Raw genomic sequence first — 26774 nt, 5'->3', positions numbered from 1 at the left:
CTTTCTTCATTCCAGGACAAATTCTCAATCGGTGCAATTACCGCATATGACTGTATATCTGAAAACCCTGCATCAAAGAAAATTCTAAATATCTGCTACTAGCAGACAGTTAATTGTTACCAAGGTTTTCCGGCCACAGATTTTTTGTGCCCCCCTTTTTCCTCCTCTTCCCCTCTTTCCCCCCCCCCCCCATTTTTTCTCCACCCAATTAATACACTTAGGAGAATTGTAGTATCCCTTTTGGCTTAAAGCCCCATCTTCAAGGGATCCTTATTCCCCCAATCGATAATTGTTCACATATATATATATACACATTTTGCCAAAATCATTTGGTGCGCACAGTGAAGTGATCCCCTCTTGCAGCCCCACAGGCTACTTTTGATTGGATACTGAACCCCAAGATTTGCCACCATACCCCACTGGTCTGCCCAAACCCCCTCCGAACTTGGAAGCCAAGCAGTGGAGGGCCAGGTCAGTACCCAGGTGGGAGACTCCCGGGGAAGCCCCGGTGTGGCAACATCGCGAATAGGGGTAAGGGCCGCCGTATCTGATATCAAATAAAATACCTGCAACAATGACTGCCGGAGTGAGTGTTTATTTTCAATAATATATTTACTATTTTTGAGGCTGTGTAACTTTTTCTCCCCTCATACTACCATACAGGTACATTATCTAATGCTATTAAGCACTAATTATTGCATATGAGAGGAGAACTTAATCATTTCACTGCCTATTATCATTGGTAATTGTACCTCTAATAAAAACAGTGCTTCAATTATATATTAAAAGTGTGACTAATCTGCGAATTTTCCTTGACCTAAATCAGTACAAGGATCACACTACAATTTTTAACATTTTCAATCCTAATTAATCCCTTGTGCCACCCTATTTTAAATCAAGTCTAAAATCAAAGCTATGTATTAATTATTTAATTTAATCATTATAAAAGAGTGCGCCCAAAAAGCGTTTTTCTTTCTTTTTTTTGTCGGATTTCTTTTCCTGACAAACAAAAACCCAGTGTCCAATCACCAATATGGAGCAGTAAGTGGTAACAGCACTGGGGCAGTGAGTTATAATTGCATGATGGGCTACTGATTACATTATGGGGCAGTGAGTGATAACAGCATGATGGGCTACTGATTCCATTATGGGGATGTGAGTGATAATAGCATGATGAGCTAATGATTCCATTATGGGGATGTGAGTGATCACAGTATGATTGGCTACTGATTACATTATGGGGCAGTGAGAGATAATAGCATGATGGGCTTCTGATTCCATTATCGGGCAGTGAGTGACCATAGCATTATGGACTACTAATACCAATATGGGGCAGTGGATGATAACAGCAAGATGAGCTACTGATACCACTGTCGGGCAGTGAGTGGAAACAGCGCTATGGCAGTGAGTGATCACAGCATGATGGGCTACTGATAACACCATGGGACAGTGAGTGATAATAGCACTAAGGCAGTGAGTAATAATAGCATGTGGGCCACCGATTCCATTATTGGGATGTGAGAGGTAATAGCATGATGAGCTACTGATTACACTCTAGGGCAGTGAGTGATAACAGCATGATGGGCTACAGATACCACTTTGGTAAAGTGAGTGATAATAGCACTGAGGCATTGAGTGGTCACAGCATGATGGGCTACTGATGCCACTATGGGACAGTGAGTGATACTAGCATGATATGTGTCAGGTCTCGGGTCTGTTGTGTTCCCGACTCTGACCGTGGTGGACCAGTGGAGGGCGCTGAGTACCGGAAGGCTGGAGGCCTGATGTATGACATGCACAGGGGCAAGGCCTTGCGTACCAGAGAGTTGACGGAGACCAAAAGCAGAGGCGCGGAGTCTAACCTGCCAGCGGTATTCACCAGGGACCCCCGCAAGGGGATATGGACTTGGCTGCGTCTGACAGGCAGGTCGCGGCCCCCTGCCCTGGCCCTCTGGACGTAGGCTGGGACTGGAGCTGTGAGTACCGGTGATGACTGTATGGAATGACACTGGAGACACTGGCAGGTGGAACAGTCTCTAGATGGCACAGTGTGAAAGTGCCAACACAGATGTCGACAGCGAGGTAGTCGGGATCACTCAACTGCAAGGTGGTAAGTGCAGGAGGCTTCTGGAGATGGTAAACCAGTTGAGTATGATTAGCAGGAATCAGTTACTCGACTGCAGAGTGGTTTAGCAGGAGTCTTCTGGGGATGACAAACCAGGTACAAGCTGCAGGTACTGCGAGAGGTACACGGGGAATCCGGATAACCAGGAGCCTTGGAAACAGCTGAACTCAGGAGGTACTGGGAACAGATGAACACAAGTTCAAGGCAATGACTGAGAATCAGAGGCCGGAATATATCCCCCCTGCTGGGTGCTGATTGGCTAGCTGCAGCAGCACCAATCAGTACAGGGAAAGACTGAGCATACCTGAAAGGTATGCAGGTGTGTGGGTCAGAGGTCACCCTGGCTGAGCAGCGGGATTGGACCCTCTGGTCAGCTGAGCACATGTGTCATGGCGGCGCCCACGTCGCGCGGACTCCAGCGTGCCGGCATGTCGATTACACGGGTCAACACCAGCTAAACATGGGACATCTCGCCAGGCACTGACACCGACCAGAGGCCTTACTCTCAGCGCTGACCACCGGGAAGGTAATGGACGTGGTCTCAGACGGGACTGAGACCCACGGTTTGTGACAATATGCTACTGATTCAATTATGGGACAGTGAGTGGTAAAAGCATTATGGGCTTCTGATACCACTATAGAGCAGTAAGTGGTAACAGCACTGGGGCCGTAACACTATGGGACAGTGAGTGATAATAGCACTAAGGCAGTGAGTGATAATAGCATGATGGGCCACCAATTCCATTATTGTGATGTGAGAGATAAGCATGATGAGCTACTGATTCCATTATGTGGATATGAGTGATAATAGCATGATGGGCTACTGATTTAATTATGAGGCAGTCAGTGACAACAGCATGATGGGCTACTGATACCGCTATGGGGCAGTAAGTGGTAACAGCACTGGGGCAGTGAGAGATAATAGCATGATGTGCTGCTGATTCCATTATGGGGCATGGAGTGATAATAGCATGATTGTCTGCTGATTCCATTATTGGGCAGTGATTGATAATAGCATGATGTGCAACTGATTCTACTATGGGGCAGTGAATGATAATAGCATGATGGGCCACGGATTCCATTATGGGGCAGTGAGTGATAATAGCAAGAAGGGCTTCTGATTCCATTATCAGGCAGTTAGTGATAATAGCATGATGGACTATTGATTCCATTATGGGGCAGTGAGTGATAACAGCAAGATGGGCTACTGATCCCACTACGAGGCAGTGAGTGTAAACAGCACTATGGCAGTGAGTGATCTCAGCATGATGGGCTACTGATGCCACTATGGGACAGTGAGTGACAATAGCACTGGGGCAGTGAGTGATAATATCATGATGGGCTACTGATTCCCTTATGGGGAAGTGAGTGATAATAGTACAATGGGCTTCTGATTCCATTATGGGGCAGTGATTGATAATAGCATGCCCATGATTTTGCCATGATTTAATTATGAGGCACTGAGTGACAACAGCATGATGGGCTAATGATACCACTATGGGGCAGTGAGTGGTAACAGCACTATGGCAGTGAGTGACCATAGAATGATGGGCTACTGATATCACTATGAGACAGTGAGTGATAATAGCATGATGGGCTACTGATACTACTGACAAGGGCGTAACTACCATAGGTGCAGGGGGTGCAACTGCTCTGGGGCCCAAAGCTGGAAGGGGCCCTCTTTGCCTGTCAAAGTATCATGTGCTATATACATTTTTTAAGCATAAGGTGAAGATTAGGGGCCTGTACATACTTTTTTTATGGGACCCAAATGTATATAGTTGCGCCACTGATACTGATGCCACTATGGAGCATTGAGTGATAATAGCATGATGGGCTGCTGATTCCATTATGGGGCAGTGAGTGGTAACAGCACTGGGGCAGTGAGCGATAATATCATGATGGGTCACTGATTCCATTATGGGGCTGTGAGTGATAATAGCATGATGGGCTACTGATTCCATTATGGGGATGTGAGTGATAATAGCATGATGAGCTACTGATTCCATTATGGGGATGTGAGTGATAATAGCAGGATGGGCTACTGATTCCATTATGGGGATGTGATGTGAGTGATAACAGCATGATGGGCTACTGATTCAATTATGGGGCAGTGAGTGGTAATAGCATGATGGGCTACTGATTCCATTATGTGGCAATGAGTGGTAATAGCATGAAGTGCTACTGATTCCATTATGGGGCAGTGAGTGATAATTGCATGATGGGCTACTGATTCAATTATGGAGCAGTGAGTGATAAGAGCATGATGGGCTACTGATTCCATTATGGGGCAATGACAGCACCATTGGTAGTTTTCATTACGTAATAGATAGATTGGTAACAATTTGATAAGACACACGACTAAAGCACAGGTGACAGGGGCTGCGACGGACCACTTGGAGGGCGGCAACCGAGGTTTTTTGGGGGGAGCGGTCCGGACAGCACAGATGTGTTTGCACTGCTCAGTGGAAAGACTGCGGTGGATGTGGGATGTCACATGAAGATGCTGTTACCCAAAAGATGGCCAGCCTGTTTCTAACTTGGCTGTGCAGCTGATCTGCCTGCAACATCATGGGTGAAGGACCCAGCCGCCTTGCCCTGAGCTTGGCACCCTCTCTGCAGTCTATGGCTGGCAGTTGCTATTTTGCCCATTTGTAGGTACTGTCTAAAACTCATGCCGTCAGGACTGCTGAGTGTGTGCATGTGTGTGTGCGTGGGGCTGCTGCGCCTCCCCGAATATGACCATGCACCTCACAGTACCCAGGCCCGTACCTACTCTCAGCAGCCCTCACATCATTATTACAGCCATCTTTGTAAACACCCATCTTGATATGTTTACATTTGCTCCTTTCTTTTATAGAACAATGAGTCTACATAATGACTACAAAATACCAATCCTGAGTTTATGCTGTATGGCTTTTTTAATGATTGGATTCGAATGGCAGCTTCTTCCTTTCCATCGTCTTATAAGGTGAGCAACCCAATAATCCTGTGACATCAATATTGGACTTTATGGTGCCCATACACTAGGGCGATATTGGTATGCACTGGCCCGCAAGTCTAATGTCATGTTGATAGATGTTATGTGCTGCACATAATATCTATCGAATTGCATGCTCGATCGTATGTGGGTTCATGGAGCCCGTGGGTTTGTGGCGCGGGCTGCAGGAGTGATGGCAGTGGAGGGCGTTGCAGTGCAGCACTTTGCAGTAGGGCTGGCGGGTGGCGGGAGTAAGCGGAGGCATCAGAATGAAAAAAAAACGGTACTTGTTTCCTAGCACGGCACCAGCGATTTTTATCTCAAGCATCGGGACCTAAAAAATCGCATCAATCGCATCGCATGCAACCAAATCGCATGCGATGTGATTGACGCGATCGACGCAATTTTTACATTGGAATCAATGTAAAATGGTCCCTGAGACCCAGTTTTACATTGGGCCCAATGTAAAAAGCCCCCGAAACCCCAATATTAATTGCATACCCCCCTCATTGGTGAAATGGCTCCCATTGTTAATGCCACCCCACGATGAACGCCAACCTGAAGCGTGGCGATTGCAGTGAGCCCGCGAGGGGCAGCGGTACGCGTCCTCTGACATTTTCATACCCCACTATCCACGTCGGCGTGGAGCTGATTTTCTAAAGTGTGGTGAGCGCAGCGAGCCACCGAGCCCGAAATGTGGCGAGCGCAGCGAGCCCCGCGAGGGGACGCGCATAACTTCACAGGTATACGCGGCCCTTCGGGGGCTCGCTGCGCTCGCCACGCTTCGGGCTCGGTGGCGCGCTGCGCTCGCCACACTTTGTAGAATCAGCTCCATGCCGACGTGGATAGTGGGGGTATGAAAAGGTCGGAGGACGTGTACCTCCGCCCCTCGCAGGCTCGCTACGCTCGCCATGCTTCGGGTTGGCGTCAATAGTGGGGTGGCGTTAACAATGGGGGGACACTTCACATACTTAAAACCCATGACGGTGCATATACATTCAAAAATTGGGCCCATTGGCCCATTTCCCATTGTTACCTATGTAAAAACGCGTTAATCGCGTTGATCGCATCGCATGCCATTATAATGGCATGCGATGGTCGCAATCAACGCGATTTTATCATTAAAAGCTAATTTAACATTGAGCCCTATGTAAAATCGCGTTGATCGCGTCGGTCGCATCGCATGTCATTATAATGGCATGTGATGGACGCGATCAACGCGATTTTCTCCTTGCCGGCAATTAAAACACTTAATTGACAGAAAATCGCATCCATTGCGTCCATCGCATACCTTAAGTTACCTTAACTTAAAGTATGCGATCTACCATGACGGGCGCCGTGCTAGGAAACAAGTACCAAAAAAAACAATTATAATCGGCATTACGGTGTGTGGCATAATGTGTAATGGGCATTACAGTGTGTGGCATAATGTGTAATATGCATTATGATATGTGGCATAATGTGTCATAGGCATTATGGGCATGGCATAATGTGTAATGGAAATTATGGTGTGTGGCATAATGTGTAATGAACATTATGGTTTTTGGCATAATGTATAAAAGGCATTACAGTGTGAAATAGTACCTTATTCAGGTCCGTTATTGGGCCCGTGTGCATTTGCATGGGGCCAGTGTTTGCCCTTTGCGCATGCGTACACGCACATGTTAGGTTGCTCAGAGCAACCTTACATATGCGTGACCATCGAAAGATGTGGGAGGCTTCCAGTGGCATGCGAATGGATGTTTATGTTAAACATCCATTTGATGCCAGTGCGAATGTACGCACCTTGTGAATGGTGGGCCGGCCATCGAGCGAATGAACCAGAATAAGCCTCATAATGTGTAATGGGCATTACGATGTGTTGCAAAATGTGTAATGAACATAAAAACAATTATAATAGGCATTACGTTGTGTGGCATAATGTATAATAGGCATATTCAATGTGTGGCATACAGATGGAGCGCCCCTAATCTTTGCAGGGGCTGGCATTCGGATCGCCAGTCATCAGCCCCCACCAGCCACGGGAAAGAGACGCGCGCACATGAAATGCATGTGCATCCCCTTCAACTGGAGCTCCTCCCGGGTCCCCGACGCCTCGTTGCTGGTTCCCAATGCCGTCCCCCCACCTCCTCGACCCCCATATCCGTACCCGTCTCCCTGAAGAGGAGATGGGCAGGGTTCGCGTTCTGGCCCACACAGTATCTGGGATGCGCAAGCGTGTGGGACCCAGTCAGATGGAGCGCCGGCTCACCTGCGGGGGCATTCTGATGAGTCCCAGCACTGAACGAGAGGCGCTTCATCTGTAATTTAATAGATATTTTGGTGTGTGGCATAATGTGTAATGGGCATTACACTGTGTGGCATAATGTGTGAGGGGGCATTATGGTGTGCGACATAATGTGTAAGAGTCATTACAATATGAAGAAAAAAATTACAAGGGGAAGGGTGGGATGCTGAAACATACCCTTGCTCCGGACACCATGTCACCTGGCTACATCTCTGGTTGTGATTTTAAACAGGATGATGGATATCGCACTCTGTGATTGTTTGCAGTGTTGGTCAGTTTAAGGGTAGGATGTGGGAAAGGGGAGGGGCTGGTAGGGTGATGTGGAGGGAGGGGGAATGGGGGATTGGGGTGGGTGGAAAAGGGTTGGGGAGGGAGTGGGGTGGTTGACAGGGTTATCTGGGTATTTAAATGATCGTCAGAGAGAGGTTTATGGTAAAATACATGAATTTATTATGTGGAAATAATAATACGATATGTAGGGCTTGTGCTCCAAATAATGGTGACACTGTCAATTAATGAGTTCAATGGGTGTCTGGGAATCACCCAACTGTTCCTATTAGGAGCCCTTTGGGGGAATAGGGATGCCAACAGGTTCCCTTCTGCCATATGTCCTAAAAGGACCTATGTCTCCTCATAGGGGTGCAGTATGGGTGCGGGTGGTGTGCTGCCTCTGTGTGTTACGGAGGTAACAATTGTTGATGGCGTAAGTCTGTGCTGGTCAGGAGACCCATGGGAATCAGGACACCAACAGGTACCTTTAAACCATAGATCCAAATGGACTATGTCTCCTGGAGTCTCCAGAATAAGTTTACTGTACAGTGGTGATGCGTGCAGAAGTCCTGGAGGGGAGAAAGATACGCAAGTGGCGGCGTCCCGCAGCTCGCTTCTTACCCCGTTCCTAGTGGATATGTTGCGCCGTCCAAACAGTTCTCCTGGAGTTCAGAAGGCTCCTGTTCGTGCCGGGATCGGTGCGGCGTCTGTTGTAGATGATGGTACTTGTCCGCTGACAGCGTGTGCCCCGAGTTGCCGTTTTGTCAGACCTGGCGTGTCTCGGCGCACCGCTTGTGACGTCAGCGTGCTCGACTCACTTGGAGGAGGCTTATTGGAGGTCTGCAATGACTTGTGGGTGCTGTAGACCAACGCGTTTCGGCTTCAAAAGCCTTTGTCAAGGATACTGACTTGTAGTGTGGGCAATCTTATATAGGACATGGGGGTGTGTCTGACCTTGTTAGTAATTGTGATTGTCTCCTGGTGTGTTTCATGCTCATTCTCCTATATGGTGGCGGTTGTCATGGTTGTTCAGTCTCTTGTGCTGTATTGTGGACAGAGTTATGGTTAGTTGCGGTTGTCATGGGAAACGGAGTATTGGGTTTGCTAGGTACTGAGTCAGTTGCTGTTGTCATGGGAAACAGAGTATTGTATTTGGGGGATGTTATTGGATATGATGCTTAAGTTACTGTATTTGAGTTTCTTTTAAAAGTTTAATGGATTGTATGGATTGGTACAGTTTATTTGATTTGGGGCTGGGGTTGGTTCCATTTGTACAATTGTAAATGTGATTAATCATGTTGTAATGTATTATTGTTGGTGATTAGGGTATTATCAGTGCTTTATTATGATGGATGGGGGTTGTTGTATTGTCAATTGGGTTGCTGTCCATCCTCTTGGTGGTGGGGGGAGAGTGTGAGGGGGACTGGGGGGGGGGGATGGTTTTTAGGAGAAGGGGGAAAGGGTTGGGGGTGGGAATGGCATTTGTTGTGTGGCATTTGATTACGTAATGTTGCTGATGTGGAAGTCTATGTTATGTCCTTTCGGCTGCATTGTTTGTAAGGTGTATATCCTTTTCATCTCTTCCTTGTTAATTTTTCTGTTGAAGTCACCTCCTTGACAGTTGGGGGTCACTTGTTTGATGCCCATGAAGGTCATGAGTGATGGGTCCATGTTGTGTTTAGCTTTAAAGTGCTGTGATACACTGTGCTGTTCGTATCCGATTTTAATATTGCGTATGTGTTCGTAGATACGATTTTTGAGTGGTCTAATGGTTCTACCTATATACTGAGTACCACAGGGGCATGCAATCATATATATAATCCCCTTGGTATGGCAAGTTATCTCTTCTTTGACTTTGTAAGTATGGCCTGTGGTGTTTGAGGTGAAGCTGTTTTTGGTTTTGCCCCCCCTGTTTGTGACTCTACAACCCATACATGTACCGCAATGGTGAAACCCTGGGTTATGTGTGCTGCCATCTATTTTTCTCTGTGTTTTCTGTGCTGGGGGGATGTGGTTGCATACTTATTGTTTTTTTATATCTGGGGCTTTTCTGTAAACTACTTTTTGTTGTGGTGGTAAAATGTCTGCCAAGGTGTCATCCTCCAGGAGGATGTGCCAATGTTTTTTGACTATATGTTTAATCTGATTTGCTGAGTTGTTGTATTGTGTCACAAAGTATGGTCCGTCAGTGTTTACTTTGATGTTTTTCTCTGTTTTCTTGTTTGTGAGTAGAGTATCTCTCTCTGTTTGTTGTATTCGGTCATATGCGTCGTCAACTATTTTAGTGTTGTAGTTTTTCTCTTTAAATTTTTGTTCGAGGTCTTGTGCTTGTATTTGGTATTCTTTTGTTGTGGTACAATTCCTCCTAATTCTGGTGAATTGGCTTAGTGGGATGCTTTTGATCCAGTTGGGGTGGTGACTACTGGTGGATAGGATATAACTGTTTATATCAACAGGTTTGTGAAATGTGCGGGTGGTGAGTTGTTTATTGTCTATGTAGATTTCTAAGTCTAAAAATTCTACTTTTTCTGAGTTGTAGTTGGTGGTAAATTTGAGATTGCAGTTATTGGAATTAATGTGTGTTAGAAATTGTGTCAATGTTGATTCGGATCCTTCCCAAATAAACAGGACATCGTCTATATATCTCCGCCAGAGGACAAGGTTCGCTCCAAAGCCATGCCCATCCCATATGTTCTCTCTCTCCCAGTTGCTCATGAAGAGATTGGCATAGCTTGGGGCGAACCTTGTCCCCATGGCGGTACCTGTTGTCTGTAAGTAAAATTGATCTTGAAACCAGGTGTAGTTGTGTTCCAAAATATACTGAATTGAGTCTAGAATGAAGGTGGCCTGTGTTGGGTGCATTTCCGGGTCTGTCTCTAGGTAGTGTTTGATGCTGTCTAGCCCTTGTTGGTGATTAATGACTGTGTATAGTGACGTGACGTCACTGGTCCCTATTAGCATCCCCTCTTTCCATTGGATGCCTTGTAGTGTCTGTAATGTATGTGTAGTGTCTCTGAGAAATACTCCGTTTCCCATGACAACCGCAACTAACCATAACTCTGTCCACAATACAGCACAAGAGACTGAACAACCATGACAACCGCCACCGTATAGGAGAATGAGCATGAAACACACCAGGAGACAATCACAATTACTAACAAGGTCAGACACACCCCCATGTCCTATATAAGATTGCCCACACTACAAGTCAGTATCCTTGACAAAGGCTTTTGAAGCCGAAACGCGTTGGACTACAGCACCCACAAGTCATTGAAGACCTCCAATAAGCCTCCTCCAAGTGAGTCGAGCGCGCTGACGTCACAAGCGGTGCCCCGAGACACGCCAGGTCTGACAAAACGGCAACTCGGGGCACACGCTGTCAGCGGACAAGTACCATCATCCACAACAGACGCCGCACCGATCCCGGCACGAACAGGAGCCTTCAGAACTCGAGGAGAACTGTTTGGATGGCACAACATATCCACTAGGAACGAGGTAAGAAGCGAGCTGCGGGACGCCGCCACTTGCGTATCTTTCTCCCCTCCAGGACTTCCGCACGCATCACCACTGTACAGTAAACTTATTCTGGAGACTCCAGGAGACATAGTCCATTTGAATCTATGGTTTAAAGGTACCTGTTGGTGTCCTGATTCCCACGGGGCTCCTGACCAGCACAGACTTACGCCATCAACAATTGTTACCTCCGTAACACACAGAGGCAGCACACCACCCGCACCCATACTGCACCCATATGAGGAGACATAGGTTTTTTTAGGACATATGGTAGAAGGGAACCTGTTGGCATCCCTATTCCCCCAAAGGGCTCCTAATAGGAACAGTGGGGTGATTCCCAGACACCCATTGAACTCATTAATTGACAGTGTCACCATTATCTCCTTTGGAGCACAAGCCCTACATATCGTATTATTATTTCCACATAATAAATTCATGTATTTTACCATAAACCTCTCTCTGACCATCATTTAAATACCCAGATAACCCTGTCAACCACCCCACTCCCTCCCCAACCTTTTTCCACCCACCCCAATCCCCCATTCCCCCTCCCTCCACATCACCCTACCCCCCCTCCCCTTTCCCCCACCCTACCCTCAAACTGACCAACACTGCAAACAATCACAGAGTGCGCTATCCATCATCCTGTTTAAAATCATTACCAAAGGGGTTCTGGACAACCCCTAGGACTAGCAGCACCAAGCACATACATCAGGTAGAGAGCAATACAGTATACCCTGATTTTCGATACATCTCTGGTTGAACTGTATCCTGATATGTAAATGTGCTCAATTACCAGGTACTGGCCGACAGCTGATCTGCGCTCAGTGGTTACAGAGCCTTCATTCTCTCCGCGGACGTGCCAGGCTAAAAAACACATTGTGTTTCTGAAGATACACAAAACAGCTTCCAGTACCGTACTGAACATACTGCACCGTTACGGAGACAGGAATGGGCTAATCTTCGCTTTGCCCTTCAAATTCCATTTCAACTATTCCCAACTCTTCCACTCTAACAGCGTGAAGGGGTTCAGTTCCCCTACGAGGCCGTCCTATGACATCATCTGTCACCACATGCGCTTCAACCTGCCAGAGGTAACGCCACAGCCTTAATGTTCTACTGTAACCATTTGTCACCATGGAAACGATTTCGAACATACAAATGTGCAGAAAGTTGGGAGGGGTGTACCTTAGGTCAAATCTAAATTTCAGAAAAATGTTAAGCTGAGTTGCATCAGTGGGGGATTACAGATATGTCGCCATGCGTTACTGCTGCAGGCAAGCCAAGGTCCCCTGCAACTCTGCTAGCACCATGTCACATGATAAATTAATCAGCGCAGTCTTCTGGTAGATCCAAGTCCCATCCCAAATGAGAAATACATGGTAGGCACCAAAGTTGGATGGGACCTGGTGGCTCACCAGCGCTACGTTCATTATTGAAGCCACTGTAGCAGTATGAGGATACACATGTCCATGGGGAAGCCACCCATATTTGCCCTGCATGCTAAATGATCCCTTTTGTTAGTTATTGTCTCTTTTAGCATTGTTATCAACGCCCTAGTCACTGTAGGTTGTAAATATCAGGGACATGGGTAGTTATCACAGCAGTCAGGAAACCTAAAGCGGTATCCAGATGGCTTGAATCCCAATACATAATGGTTAGTAGTTTCTAATTATTCCAAACCATATCCATACCCTAACCATGATGTAGCCTAACCCAAAACTCCCCTCCCACAGCCTAACCCCAACCACCTCTTCCAGCAGCCAAATCCTAACCTCCCCCTCCTGCTGCCTAACTCTAACTTCCCCCCTCCAACAGCCTAAACCTAACATACCTAACATACACGACCAGACGCCTGCCCTTACACTCTGGCCACACCCTTAGGGTCCATAGATAACGGGTCCTGGTCTCACGGGACCTGGCCAATAGGGGATTCCCTGTAACCGTCAGTAACCGCCTGCTACTGACTCCGCCCACTATGCAATGGGCAGGGATATCGCTGCCACCACCAGACTCCTGCTATGTGGCGCCTGGGACCACGGATACCTCCTCAGGCCCAAACGCTGGCACCTGAGTACTACCTGGTTGCGTCGACAGGCTACTAACACTCCCCCGACTAGCGTCGGTTGGTTCCCCACTGGTCACGAACCAGACATCTGTTTCGGTAGCTGGCAGAGGACGGACGGACGCTGGGCAGTATACCCAGAACAGCCGGAGAATGGAATTGTTGTGGTAATTCTGTTGGTCGCAAGATGGAGACGCTTTGAGGTAGAAAGGTGTTTATTTGCCAATAGATCTTAAAGATCTCTTCTCCTATTGCTAGGAGGCACAGCATACATATAATATTACAGCATTCAAGTCAGGTAGAAGTACAACTTTACACAGGGCAGAAGCCCTCTTTTTATGTTACTCCAATACACATTACCACAGGGGGTAAGCCCACCCTGTGGTCTCCAACCAATCACCTTAAGTGCATGAGACATGCATGCATTGGTCACACGCACGTCCAGCATTGTCCTTATGGAGGGAGGGGAGTGGTTACTCCTCTGAGCCACAGCCCACCTGGGGGGCTAGGTACCACCCAGGTGCCGGTCTGTCTGGCTAGGGCAGTGGCGGATTCAGGGGGGGGGCACCCAGGCACGTGCCCCCCTGTCATTTTATTTTGTAGTTGAGGACCAGGGCTTTCCAACGAGCCCAGCCCCGTGTCTCTAGCCCACCGGGAACCGGAGATATCGCCTGGCAAAGCTATAACGTTTTTTCCCCATAGGATAATATGGGACCCGTCAATTCCGACCCCCACCCGGTTCCGACGGCTGCCAGTTCTCGCCCTTGCATCACAGAAGCTTGTGGCTGATTTCATTCAATTCCAAATTGCTGGGCCTTCAATATGATACCAGGCTGGTCCATATCGGTCAATCGGTTCCAGAGATATTGCATGTAAACCGATTTTTTTATTTTTGAAATGTAATTTCATGGCTGTTCATGTTCTTTGAGGGCAGATTACTCTGGAACCAAATGTTCCAGTTTCACTGGACCAAAATCATTCAAAGCCCACTCAAAAGTTCTTCAATATGATACTCATGTAAATGGGTCAGTTGATTCCGAAGATATAGCCGGTTAAATGAGATAACTGGTTAAAGGGGGGGGAGGGGTTGTTTTCTCTCCCCCTCACACCAGAAAATGCAGGGACTAGGCTGGTGTAAATGGAGCCAAATTGGGAATGCATTTTCTGGTGTGAAAGAGGTATTATTTCAAATAGCCGGTACCTGCAGTGCTCTGAATACAGCCAGGCACTGCCACTGTCAGTGGCTATCACTTCTGCCTGGCGGCGGCTGTCCCCCATTTACCGCGAGCATGTATTCCCCCTTGGCAATGAACATGTAATCCCACATGGCAACGAGCATGGAACCTCTGGCAATGAGCATGGAACCCTTGGCAATGAGCATGTAGATAAGCAGCACTTATGTAGCATAATTTTTAATAGGCATTATGGTGTTTGGCATAATACATAATGGACGTAATAGCATGTAACTTAATTTGTAATGGACATTATGGTGTAAATGTTTAATGCGTGCCTTTGGTGGACAATGTCCCTGTTTATGAAGCATATTGTGAATTTTGCCTTAATCTGTGTGGCATTATGTGAATTCTGGCTCAATCCGTGTGGCATTATGTGAATTTTGGCTCAATCCGTGTGGCATTATGTGAATTTTGGCTCAAACCGTGTGGCATTATGTGAATTTTGGCTCAATCCATATGGCATTATGTGAATTTTGGCTCAATCCATGTGGCATTATGTGAATTTTGGATCAATTCGTGTGGCAGTATGTGAATTTTGGCTCAATCCTTGTTGCATTATGTGAATTTTGGCTCAATCCATTTGGCATTATGTGAATTTTGGCTCAATCCGTGTGTTATTATGTAAATTTTGGCTCAATCCGTGTGGCATTATGTGAATTTTGTCTCAATCTGTGTGGCATTATGTGAATTTTGGCTCAATCTGTGTGGCATTATGTGAATTTTGGCTCAATCCATGTGGCATTATGTGAATTTTGGCTCAATCCGTGTGGCATTATGTGAATTTAGTTTCATTCCATTTGGCATCATGTGTAAGGGGGAAGTATAAAGGGGTCTAGTATTTTGTTGCATAATGTGTAGAAGTTGTATATGGTGTTGTAGACTACACTTAAGGACACACCTCTGTTGAGTGGCCACACCCCTTTTCCGGAGCGAGCCTTCGGCGTGCGTACAACTACATCCTTCGCTTTTGTCGCCATGGTGGGCCTGCGTACTTTAAATGCCAGTGCCTATTTATAATCCCATTCCCACCCTCTCTCTGCCGCTCTCTTAGCATGTACACTGGCACCACTAACACCGCCCCTCCCCCACCTAAACCCTCTTTTATCATGGTGCCCCCCCTGTCATTTTATCCTGGATCCGCCCCTGGGCTAGGGGGAAGGGTTCCCTCCAAAACATACTTTCAGGAGCCTGCCAGGAGACCAGCTGAACAACTCTAGCCCAGATGTGAGCTCCAGAGATGGGAAGCCTGAATCCCGTGCCCGGGTCTCCTGCCTGCTTATGGAGAGCCCCATGGAGATCCAGGGAATCACTCAGCTTGTTAGAAAGCTGATGTTCCCTGCTACCTTCGCTGCAGCTTCTAGCTTGGAGGCTGTCTGGGAAAGCATTCCGTTTTTGGGGTAAAGACTGAGGGGGGAACCAATCAGCCCACACAGGATCCCCTGGGACACAGCAGTTACAGTAAGTGCACTTTTCCTTTAAAATACATTTACAGCACACATGTGTTACATTGTACACAATGAGCCTCTGCACTGCACAGGCTCCAAAACCAAACAACATATCTTTCCCTGGCTGTGCTGGGAGCTGGTTACTCGATTCCCCCAGCCTGCACACTGCTCCTCCCCCCCAAGTGCCCGGTGTGCTGGGGGTTAATCACTTTCACTTTGCAGCAGTGGTACACCCCTGTCCCTGTTTGCGGCTTCCCTTCTCTCTCCCCCCCTGGCTCCTGGAGGCACGTGGCATGACCACCACTAACTGTCTCTGGCAGGCCAGGGGTTAACTTCTGCTGCAGCCGCCTGAGCTGACCTGGGGCTGCAGTGCACCAGTGCCTGTGACCAGCTGGCATCTCTCCCTCTGGCGCCCAGGGGTAAGACAGCAATGCCTCCCGCCTATGGGGTGCCGGGGGTTAAGTGTGCCGGAGCTGACCCGGGGCTGCAGCATAACAGTGTCCCCGCTCCCCCATGCTGGTGCCGCACACCAGGAGCTGGGGTGTCCGGACTCCCAGCGTCAGCGCCTGTCAGCCTCTGACCCACCGCAGCTCCCAGCGGGACCTGGGGGGGTGCACTTAGAAGGTGTCCACGGCCGCCGGGTGAGTATCGGTGCCACGGCGCCCATGGAAGAAAAAGCCACAATATGGCTTACATTTGAATTTGGCGCCAACCGCCCTTTGTCCGTGATGGCGCTGGAGCTGAAGGGGTTAACCCTTTCAGCTCCACAGCCACCATTTCCCACGTTTGCCGGGGTCTCTGGCCACACTACCTTTCTGCAATTTAACCCTAACCTTCCCCTTCCTGCAGCCGAACGAAAAAACAATAGGATAAGTAGGAACGGATGGGAACGGAGGCAGGATAGGAGATTCAGAAGAGGTTAGGAGGAGGGATAGGCTAGTCGAAAAAAGTGGGTCTTGGACACGGGAGTGGGGGGAGGTGATTAGGAGGTCAGTCGGCGGTCAGCGATGGAGCAAAGAGGATGGGAGGGAGTGTGGATAGAGAACAGTGAAGAGAGGTAAGGAGCGGTGGAGGAGGAGAGAGCCTTGTAGGTGGTGGTGAGGAGTTTAAAGAGAGCTCGGAAAGGAATGGGGAGCCAGTGAAGAGATAGACAGAGGGGGGAGGCGGAGGTAGAGCGGCGGGAGAGGAAGATGAGCCTATCAGCAGTGTTAAGAATGGATTGGAGAGGTGCGAGGCGGGTGAGAGGTAGCCCAGAGAGAAGGATGTTGCAGTAGTCAAGGCGAGAGATGACGAGAGAGTGAATGAGAATTTTGGTCGCGTCAATGGAGAGGAATGGTCAGATGCATGAGATGTTGCGTAGGTGAAAGCGGCAAGACTGTGAGAGAGTGCGACTGTGGGGGTTGAAAGAGAGGGAGTCAATGATGACACCGAGGCAGCACGTTTGGTTGGTGGAGGTGATCTCGGTTTCACCAATGCTGATGGAGATAGTGGGAGAAGAGGGGATGTTCCCATGGAAGAATAGAAGTTGAGAACCTAACCTTTAATCCTGTAGCCTTACTGTAACCTTCCCTCCTGCAGCCTAACCCTAACCTCCCCCTCCTGCAGCCTAACCTTAACCAAGTAATCCTGTAGCCTTACCTTAACCTTCCCTCCTGCAGTGTAACCCTAACCTCCCCTCCTGCCGCCTAATCCTAACCTCCCCCCCTGCCGCCTAACCCAAACCTCCCCCTCCTGCCGCCTAACCCTAACCTCTCCTCCTGCAGCCTAATCCTAACCTCTCCTCCTGCAGTCTAAGCCTAACCTCCCCTCCTGCCGCCTAACCCTAACCTCTCCTCCTGCAGTCTAACCCTAACCTCCCCTCCTGCCACTTAACCCTAACCTTCCCCTCCATGGATCTCATATATAAGTTTTCTTATGGCTGTCTCAGAAGCATCTAAATCAAAACTTAAATAGATCTGTGATTGAAATATTTCTTCTTTGTCCTCATTATTATTATTATTATCCTTTATTTATTTGGTGCCACAAGGGTTCCGAAGTGCCCAATTACAGAGTACACATAATCAAAACAGGAAAACAGTGACTTACATTTGAAGATAATACAGGACAATTACAGGGTAAATGATTATAGGAACATTAGCTGATTGCTGCAACATAAGTATCCAGGTGGCAGCAAACAGCATGCTTTGGTGCAGTCGAAGAAAAGAAAGGATAAGCACATGAGGTAAGAGGTCCCTGCTCGTGACAGCTTACATTCTAAAGAGGAGGGGCAGACAGACAGGGGTGACACAGGACAGGGTGAGGAACAGAAGGTTAGGAGGACAGTTTGCTGGAATTGGTGAAGACGTGGGTCTTAAGAGCCCGTTTTAAGTTCAGTAGCAGTGGAAAGTCTGAGCAGAAGAGGTGGAGTGGGCAGAGGGAATATGTTTTCAGAAGAGCCGATGGTTGTTAGCAGAGAGAAGGGGACGAGTGGGAGTGTAAAGGGATATAAGGTCAGAGATGTAAATGGGAGAGGAGTTGGGGAGGGCTTTGTAAGTGAGTGTGAGAAGTTTGAACTGAATTCTGAAAGGGAAGAGAAAACAGTGAAGGGCTTGTAGAAGATGGGAGGTGGAGGTAGTGCGTTTGGTGAGGAAGATGAGTCAGGCTGCAACATTGAGGATAGATTGGAGATAGATTTGTCAGGGATTCCAGTTACAGTAGGAGGAGATTGCAGTAGTCCAGCCTGGATATGATCAGTGAGTGGATAATGGTCTTAGTGGCATCCTGAGCGAGAAAAGGTCTAATTCTGGAAATATTTTTGTGATGAAGCTGGCAGGTTTGTGAGAGGTACTGAATATGTGGTTTGAAGGAGAAGGAGGAGTCAAGGATTACTCCAAGACAGCGTACTTGGGGGCTAGAGGTGATAGTCGTACCATCAATAGATAATGAGATTGTGGGACGCAAGGTTGTGCGGGAGGGTGGGAAGATGATCATCTCAATCTTGGACATGTTAAGTTTGAGAAAGCGCTGGGACATCCAGGAAGAGATAGAAGAGTGACAGTCGGAGATACGAGTGAGTAGAGCAGGGGAAAGGTCAGGGGAGGACAGGTAGATTTGAGTATCATCAGCATAGAGATGATATTGGAAGCCAAAAGAGCTAATGAGCTCACCTAAAGAGGATGTATAGACAGAGAAAAGGAGAGGACCAAGGACAGAACCTTGTGGGACACCAACGGTTACTGGAAGTGGGAAGGAGGTAGTGTAATGAGAGGAGACAGAGAAGGAATGATCAGGGAGGTAGGAGGACAGCTAGGAGAGAGCAGTATCTAGCAGACCAAGGGAGTGTAGGATTTGGAGAAGGAGAGGGGGGGCCACAGTGTCAAAAGCAGGAGAGAGGTCAAGAAGAATAAGCAGAGAGTAGTGGCTCTTAGATTTGGCAGCATGAAGATCATTGTAAACTTTTGTGAGGGCAGTTTCAGTGGAGTGGAGAGAATAGAAGCCAGATTGGAATGGGTCAAGCAGAGAGTGGTAGGACAGAAAGTAAGTGAGATGATTGTAGACAATGCGCTCAAGCAGATTGAAGGTGAAAGGGAGGAGAGAGATGAGTCGGTAGTTGGAAAGGGTGTTAGGATAGCTTTTTAAGAATAGGGGAGACAATAGCATGCTTGAAGGCAGAGGGGACAATGCCTGATGAGAGGGAGAGATTGAGAAGAAGGGCGAGATCGGAACAGGCAGAAGGAGAGAGGAAGCGGAGGAGGTGGGAGGGGTAGGGTCAAGTGGGGAGGTGGTGGTGGGGGACGAATGGATGAGGGCCATAACTTCCTCACCAGAAACATGGGAGAAAGATGTCAGAGTTGATAAGAGGGAAGGGGAGGGGTGATAAGGGACAGGAGGTCGCTGGTTGCTGATGTTCTGGTGGGATACAATGTCTTGACATATGGAGTCAATCTTGGATGTGAAATAAGTGGCAAAGTCAAGAGCAGATAGTGAGGAGGTGGTGGTGGGCAGAGGAGGGAGTTAACAGTGGCAAAGAGGCATCAGGGGTTGGAAGACTGGGAGGCGATGATAATTTTGAAGTAAGATTCTTTAGCAAGGGAAAGGGCAGCACTGAAGGAGGAGAGCATAAGTTTGAAGTGGAGGACGTCTGCCTTAGAGTGTGATTTCCTCCACTGTCGCTCAGCATTGCGTGAGCATTTTTGAAGACATCTGGTGCATTTGGTATGCCATGGTTGATGTGTTGATTTGAGGGGGGTGAATTGTGGTCGGTGGGGCGACAGTGTCAAGTGCTGAGGTAAGGGATGCATTGTATAGGGAAGTGGCTTGTTCAGGGCATGAGAGAGAGAGAATAGGGGAAAGAAGTGAGACAAATAGGGAGGACAAGGATGAGGTGTCAATAGCCTCAATGTTACGTTTGGTGTTGGTAGCCTTAGGATGTAGAGATGGCGAAGCAGAGAGAGATAAGGTAAAGGAGAGCAGGTGGTGTTCAGCGAGGGGAAAAGGGGAGTTGGAGAAATTAGAAATATCACAACGATGAGTGAGAACCAGATCCAGTGAGTTCCCATTCACGTGGGAGGGTGAGGTGGTCCACTGGGAGAGACCAAGTGAAGATGTGAGATTAAGGAGTTTAGAGGCAGGTGATTTTGAGGGGTTATCTATAGGGATGTTGAAATCACCTAGGATAATAGAGGGAATGTCAGAAGAGAGGAAGCAAAGTTGTCGAGGAATTTGGAGGGCATGCCAGGGGGACGGTAAATGACAGCAATTCGAAGATTGGCAGGTTGGTAGAGGCGTATAGCATGGACCTCAAATGTAGAGAATGTAAGGGATGGTTCTGGAGGAATGAGTTGATAGGAGTAGCTAGAGGGTAAAAGGACCCCTACACCACCACCATGGCGACCTCCAGGTTGAGGTGTGTGTGACAATGTGAGGCCCCCAGCAGAGAGCAGCAGGAGAAGTAGTGTCAGAGTAGATAATCCAGGTATCAGTAATGGCTGGGAGATGCAGGGAGTTGGAAATGAAAAGGTCATGAGTGGGAACCAGTTTGTTGCAAACATATCTGGCATTCCAGAGGGCACAGGATAGGGGGTATGAGTTTGAGGTTGGGATGTGAATGAGATGATCAGAATTGCTGTAGCGTTGAGTTGAAATTAATTTAGAAGGCAGAGATGTAGAGGGTGTAGGGATTGTGCTGACTCCTGGGCTAGGAAGGGAATCTGTAGGAGGAATGGGGGAGCAGGGCTGAGTGGTAGAGTAGAGGGCCCGTGATGGGGTAGAATTAAGTGCAAGTGGGGTAACAGGAGAAGAGGGGAAGGGCAACAAAGGGGAGGATGTGAGAAGAGAGAAGAATAGAAGTGGTGCCAGTGGGCGAAGTAACGTATTGGGTAGACAAGGAGTGTTGGGGGGTGTTGTCAGTCAGGACATGGGTCCATTATTCTAGTTCACTCTTAGAGGCAAATTCCTTCTCAAATGGACAAAACCATGTGTACTGCAGGTGGGGCAGATGTAACTTGTGCAGAGAGAATTAGATTTGGGTGAGGTTTTTCTTCAAAGTGAGATCTATATTTCAGTGTAAAAATAAAGCAGTAATTCTATTTGCACCTGTTACATATGCCCCCCTGCATTGCACATGGTTTTGTCCATCTGAGAAGGAATTTGCCTCTAAGAGTGAACTAGAATAAGACCCATAGTGTGGATAAGGTAAATAGGGTTTGAGAATGGAAGAGAGGAGTGGTGGCGGAATGAGAGATAAAGCAGCAGATTTGCAGAGTTGCAGGTAATAGTAATACCAATGTAATTCACTGGTTAATAGTAATGCAAATATTTAGCTGATGAAAAGATGAAATTGACACAGTGTTTGTTGATGCAACACCAACATTTCATTACAATGTCAAACAAATGATAGCATTACAAACAGCATTGAATCATGGGTTGGTTGTATAGTGAGGTGAATGGTGAGGAGTGGACTCACATTTGTTAAAGTTGGGCTTTAGTTTGCTGAGTTTTGACTGAGTGGTGTCCTTCAGTGTCCCTTCGGTGTAACGCTGGTATAACGCTGTAGTTATGATTCAGTTTTCCCACTTTAATAATGGCCCACTTATATGTAGGCCCACAGCTAAACTATGGCCACAGCCATATGCAATTAAACTAATATACTGAAACAATACATGGGTTCCCTCTTCCCAATAATTGGAATCTACTCAATCAGTCCCCACCCTCTGCAATACATAGAAATAACAGTGGCTTACAAAAACAGTTCTGGCATTCCAGGATACTACGTATATATCATTAAGAATAAAAATAAATTCCTCCCTACACACAGGCAAAAGATTAACTTGCTTGTGTGTAGGGACAGGCAACACACAGGCAAAAGATTAACAGATTAACATGGAAGGTACTCTGGTGAGTTACACAGATCAGATATTCAGTTCTGTTTTACCTCGACAATTTATATAAATCAATCCCACACATCAGATGTAATGCTCTGCAGTGCAGGTCAGAAATTCTGTTCTGTTTACCTGTTGAAGACAAGGAGAGTGGAGGGGTCAGATGAATTCAAATAAGCTGAAGATCTGTCTAATAACGCTGGTATAACACTTTAGTTACGATGCAGTTTTTCCCACTTTAATAACGGCCCACTTCAATGTAGGCCCACAGCTAAACTATGGCCACAGCCTTTCTGGCCACAGACATATGCAATGAAACTATCATTAAATTACAGTCAGACCACTATCCTTATATGCTATACACTTCCCATGATTCTGTATGGGATGCTTCATCCCTCACCTCAATATCCAGAAACCTAAGATGCTACCTAATGACCTACAATATCTCTCTGTTTCTCAGGTTCAGAAGGTCATGCCGTCAGATTCCATCTATTTCACAATTCTTCGAGATCCCGCTAAAGTGGTAGAGTCTGGCTTCTACTACTATCGTCATGTGTCACCGGTTTTCCTGAAAGTTCCTGGTTTCGAAGAATTTATTTCGAATCCATCCCTCTATTATGAAGAGGGAGTGGATGGGAACCAATATGCACACAACCTACTGTGGTTTGATCTAGGTCTTAATCCAGATGCTCCATTTACAGAAGATTTGGCAAGAGCAGGAACTCAGGAAGTGGAGAGGACTTTTAACTTGGTCCTTATAGCTGAGTATTTTGATGAATCCATGATCTTCTTGAAAGAAGAGCTATGTTGGGAGCTTGATGATGTTGTGTCCTTCAAACTGAACATGCGTGAGTCCAAAGAGCAACTGGAGCAAAGCAAAGTTGAGCAATTGAGGGCATGGAATGCACTAGACTGGTACCTCTATTCTTACTTTAATCGTACATTCTGGGAGAAGGTGGAACATTTTGGCAGGAAAAAGATGGAAACTGAGGTGAGGAGGCTGAGAGAAAAGAAACAGCAGTTGGCTGAACTTTGCCTTGAAAGCCAGGAGCCTGTTAGCCCAGATAACATTAAAGTAGAAGAAATGAAGCCCTATCAAGCTGGACAGCAGAAGATCTTAGGTTGGAATTTAAAAACTAATCTTTCTTTTCAAGATCATTTACATTGTATTAAAATGTTAACTTCAGAGGTGCAGTACATGGACCTCTTAAAAATACGTCAATTTGGCATGGGGCACAAAATAAATATAATATAACAATATTGTATTGCTACAGGGACCACATGTCAATGAGATGATCAATGTAATGGATGTTTTAGCTATAAGGAAGATGAGTCATATTAAATAGTACATGCTGGATATACTATGAATGTTACATCTTCATTACAAAGCAGGTGCCAATCATTTTAGGAGTTTGTTACTCCATTCAATTCCTCTACAATTTTGAGCCTTACTACTTATGTGGGAACTTATGTTAAGTAAAGACTGGTCGATTGCAGACGTAAAATGAAATACAATGGTATTTATGTCACATATCAGAGGTTTACCCCCAGAGCAGGGAGCATCCGGCAGGGTGCGCATGATTGCGGGCGGCATCGCAGGACAGGGCTGACAGGACGGCTTCTCAGAAGGAGGCAACAGGCTGAGTCTTAGGTGTGGTGGCAGCCACCATCTTGCCAATGTTCCTGGTTAGTGCTGGTGGCTTGTGCTGGATGCAGCTGACTCTGGTTTCAGCAGGTGTCCTCTGTACAGGGGGGCACTATGTTGGAGTTCCTGTCCTAACGGTTCAGTCCTCTTTCTTAAAAGGAATCAGGTACTCAGCCTCATGGGCAGTACTTCTTGTTGTTTACCTGTGTTAAGTGCTTCAGTCCTGAGCCCCTGAGATTACTTTAGCTATGCTGGTCCGATTTCAGTCACCTGTGCCTTGCAGTGCCCACTGTCCAGTTGCTGTTATACTTGTGGTCGCTTGCTTTGCTTTTGGAGGTTACGCTAATTCTGACAGATCTTAAAGCCACAGTTATGAAGTCTTTCAGTGTCCACAGTTATCAAGTCTTCAGCATCCACAGTTCTTAAAGCCACAGTTACCCAAAGTCTTTCAGTGTCCACAGTTTTTAAAAGCCACAGTTACCAAGTATTTCAGTGTCCACAGTTATAAGGTCTTCAGCATCCTCAGTTCTTAAAACCTCAGTTACCAAGTCTTTCAGTCTTCACAGATATCAAGCCTTCTGCATCCACAGTTTCCTAAAGACACAGTCACCTATTCTTTCAATGTCCCTAAGTTCTTCTTCAACCTACAGCCACCAAGTCTTCCAAGTGTCATCTCATCATCTTTTCAAGTTACAGCAACAAGTCCTTACAGTATCCTTCCCCATCTCATAAATCTCAATCATCAGGCACTACTTCCTTCAATTCATTAGAAACTGGTTATTGTTTGAACTTCGTTGTCTTTACCTAACCATTCAAACTGTATTGGAAGTTTCCTCATTAAATCCTTTCAAACATTCTTCAGTTTCCTCCATCTTCTTCCAGAGTTATCTCAGCCTAGCATTACATGAGTAAACAGTATAGAAGACCATCAACTTGCAACTGCCTTGCTATAGGCTGGATTTGACAGTTGGAAGCTGATTGGTGGTTTATCAATCTCCATTTTATCACTTTTCAAGGCTTGACATGTCTGTCCCAATATTGAAACTTTTGTATACTAAAATTTGCAATTGTAAATGTTTTAGGAGTCAATGCAACTTTAAATCTGGCTTATATATTAAATATAACCAATGCGGACTTCCGGTTCCGGCTGCATGCTTACAGCAGCATACTGCTCTGTCCAGAGACCCGCTTACCGCACACAGGAGCTGTCGCCCCGATGCTCCAAACACCCGCTATCGTGTCCTCAAACCCCGCTGACCTAATGGACAATTTCCTAGCGTCCGGAGGGCAGCAGCAACCCCAGCCTCCCCGCTCAGAGAAACGCTGTGCCGAATCCAACATGGCGCCCGGGCCAGGCTCAGCTCCACAGTCACCTGCATCTAAGAAAGCAGCAGCGGAGCAAAGCACCTCTGAAACATTTAAGGTACCACCTTTGCTGACTCCCCTGTCACTTATAAGGACATTGTGGAAGCTATAACGTCCATTATGACTCCCTTACTTTCTAAGGCTGTATCAGAGAAATCCCAGCAGCTGCAGCATCTCATGGCCAGGGTCACTGATAAGGAAAACAAGAATGAGGCTGTATGTTATGATCTACTGTACACAGGGCCGGATTATAACTGAGGCACAAGGGGTCAGTGCCCCTGGGCCCCCCATTAGCTAGGGGCCCCCTGTGGTTGGCATGTATTTCTTCCCCCCCCCCCCCCCCAAAAAAAAATATATTTTTTTTTTAGCTAAAGGTTTTGTGCATGGGAGTAGGGTAGTGCTGCAGCTTCACCTATCTGCAAATGTGACAATGATTAATGGTGCTGAGCATCGGGAGCCAAGGCACACTGATTGCACAAGTGTGCAGTGCATTACTGGGAGTTGACTAAGTCCCATGATACTTTAAACCAGAGGGCAAAGGCTGAGAGGTTTGTGCTGAGCTCTAATTGGTGGAGCTCATTACATGCCCATGGAGAACAGCAGCAGCAGCTTAGTCATGGGAGGGTTTTTAATCAAAGGCAGCACTAGGTCTGTGTGTGTGTGTGTGTGTGTGTGTGTGTGTGTGTGTGTGTGTATATATATATATATATATATATATATATATATATATATATATATATATATATATGCAGTTACCCATTGACCAAGTTTATACTGCCTTTACTCTGTGTTTTGACAGTGTAATATTCTCCCATGCAGTGTGCGGCCAGTAATGACAAGTGCAATGGGCCCCCCCTGGCTAAAGTACCACGGGCCCCCCGAAGGCTTAATCTGGCACTGACTGTACACCTGGTCCAAAAGGACATTATTAAACTTCAAAAGGAAAACTACCAATTATATAATAAATTAGACGATATGGAAAATCGCACAAGAAGAAATAACATAAGAGTGATGGGTCTCCCTGAAAGAATAAAGGGCCCTGCCCTTGAAGCCTTCGTTACAGTCTCCCTGCCCCAGCTCCTGGGGATTCAAGCCGACTGTAAAGATCTGATTGTGGAAAGAGTTCACAGGGTGGGTTCCCCACCCAGACCAAATGACTCTCGCCCCCGTGTAGTGCTTTTCAGATGCTTGAACTACTGTACTTGCATAAAGTTGCTATCTGGAAGGTATTTCGCAAACTACAAAACCTGCAATGGGAGGGGAAGAAAATTAGGCTATTTCAAGACTTTTCAGTGGAGTTATCCAGAGCCCGCAAAGCCTTCTCCCCAATTTGCACAGCCCTGGTTACAGAAAAGCCAAAAATTGCCCTCATCTACCCAGCGAAATTAAGGATAGCCACTATGATTTCCATACCCCAGACGATGCCCAGGCGTTCCTAAAAGAAAAACCAGCTTCAGTCTCTGATGACATCTTGGACCATCCTGA

The 26774-nt window shown here is 46.9% G+C and overlaps 1 protein-coding gene across 1 annotated transcript; it reads left to right on the top strand.

Moving 5' to 3' along the window:
- Nucleotides 1-4952: 4952 nt before the first annotated feature.
- LOC146072842 (galactose-3-O-sulfotransferase 4-like) lies at nucleotides 4953-24780 on the top strand. The gene is made up of 3 exons (XM_083180028.1): nucleotides 4953-5096; nucleotides 11975-12269; nucleotides 22740-24780. The coding sequence occupies exons 1-3, from the start codon at nucleotides 4957-4959 to the stop codon at nucleotides 23532-23534; spliced, it is 1230 nt and encodes a 409-aa protein (XP_083036154.1). The 5' UTR covers nucleotides 4953-4956; the 3' UTR covers nucleotides 23535-24780.
- Nucleotides 24781-26774: the final 1994 nt, after the last annotated feature.

The sequence above is a fragment of the Crinia signifera genome, chromosome 4, assembly GCF_055691185.1.
Source record: "Crinia signifera chromosome 4, ASM5569118v1, whole genome shotgun sequence".
Lineage (NCBI taxonomy): Eukaryota > Metazoa > Chordata > Amphibia > Anura > Myobatrachidae > Crinia > Crinia signifera.
This window is presented reverse-complemented; position numbering and strand designations above follow the sequence as displayed.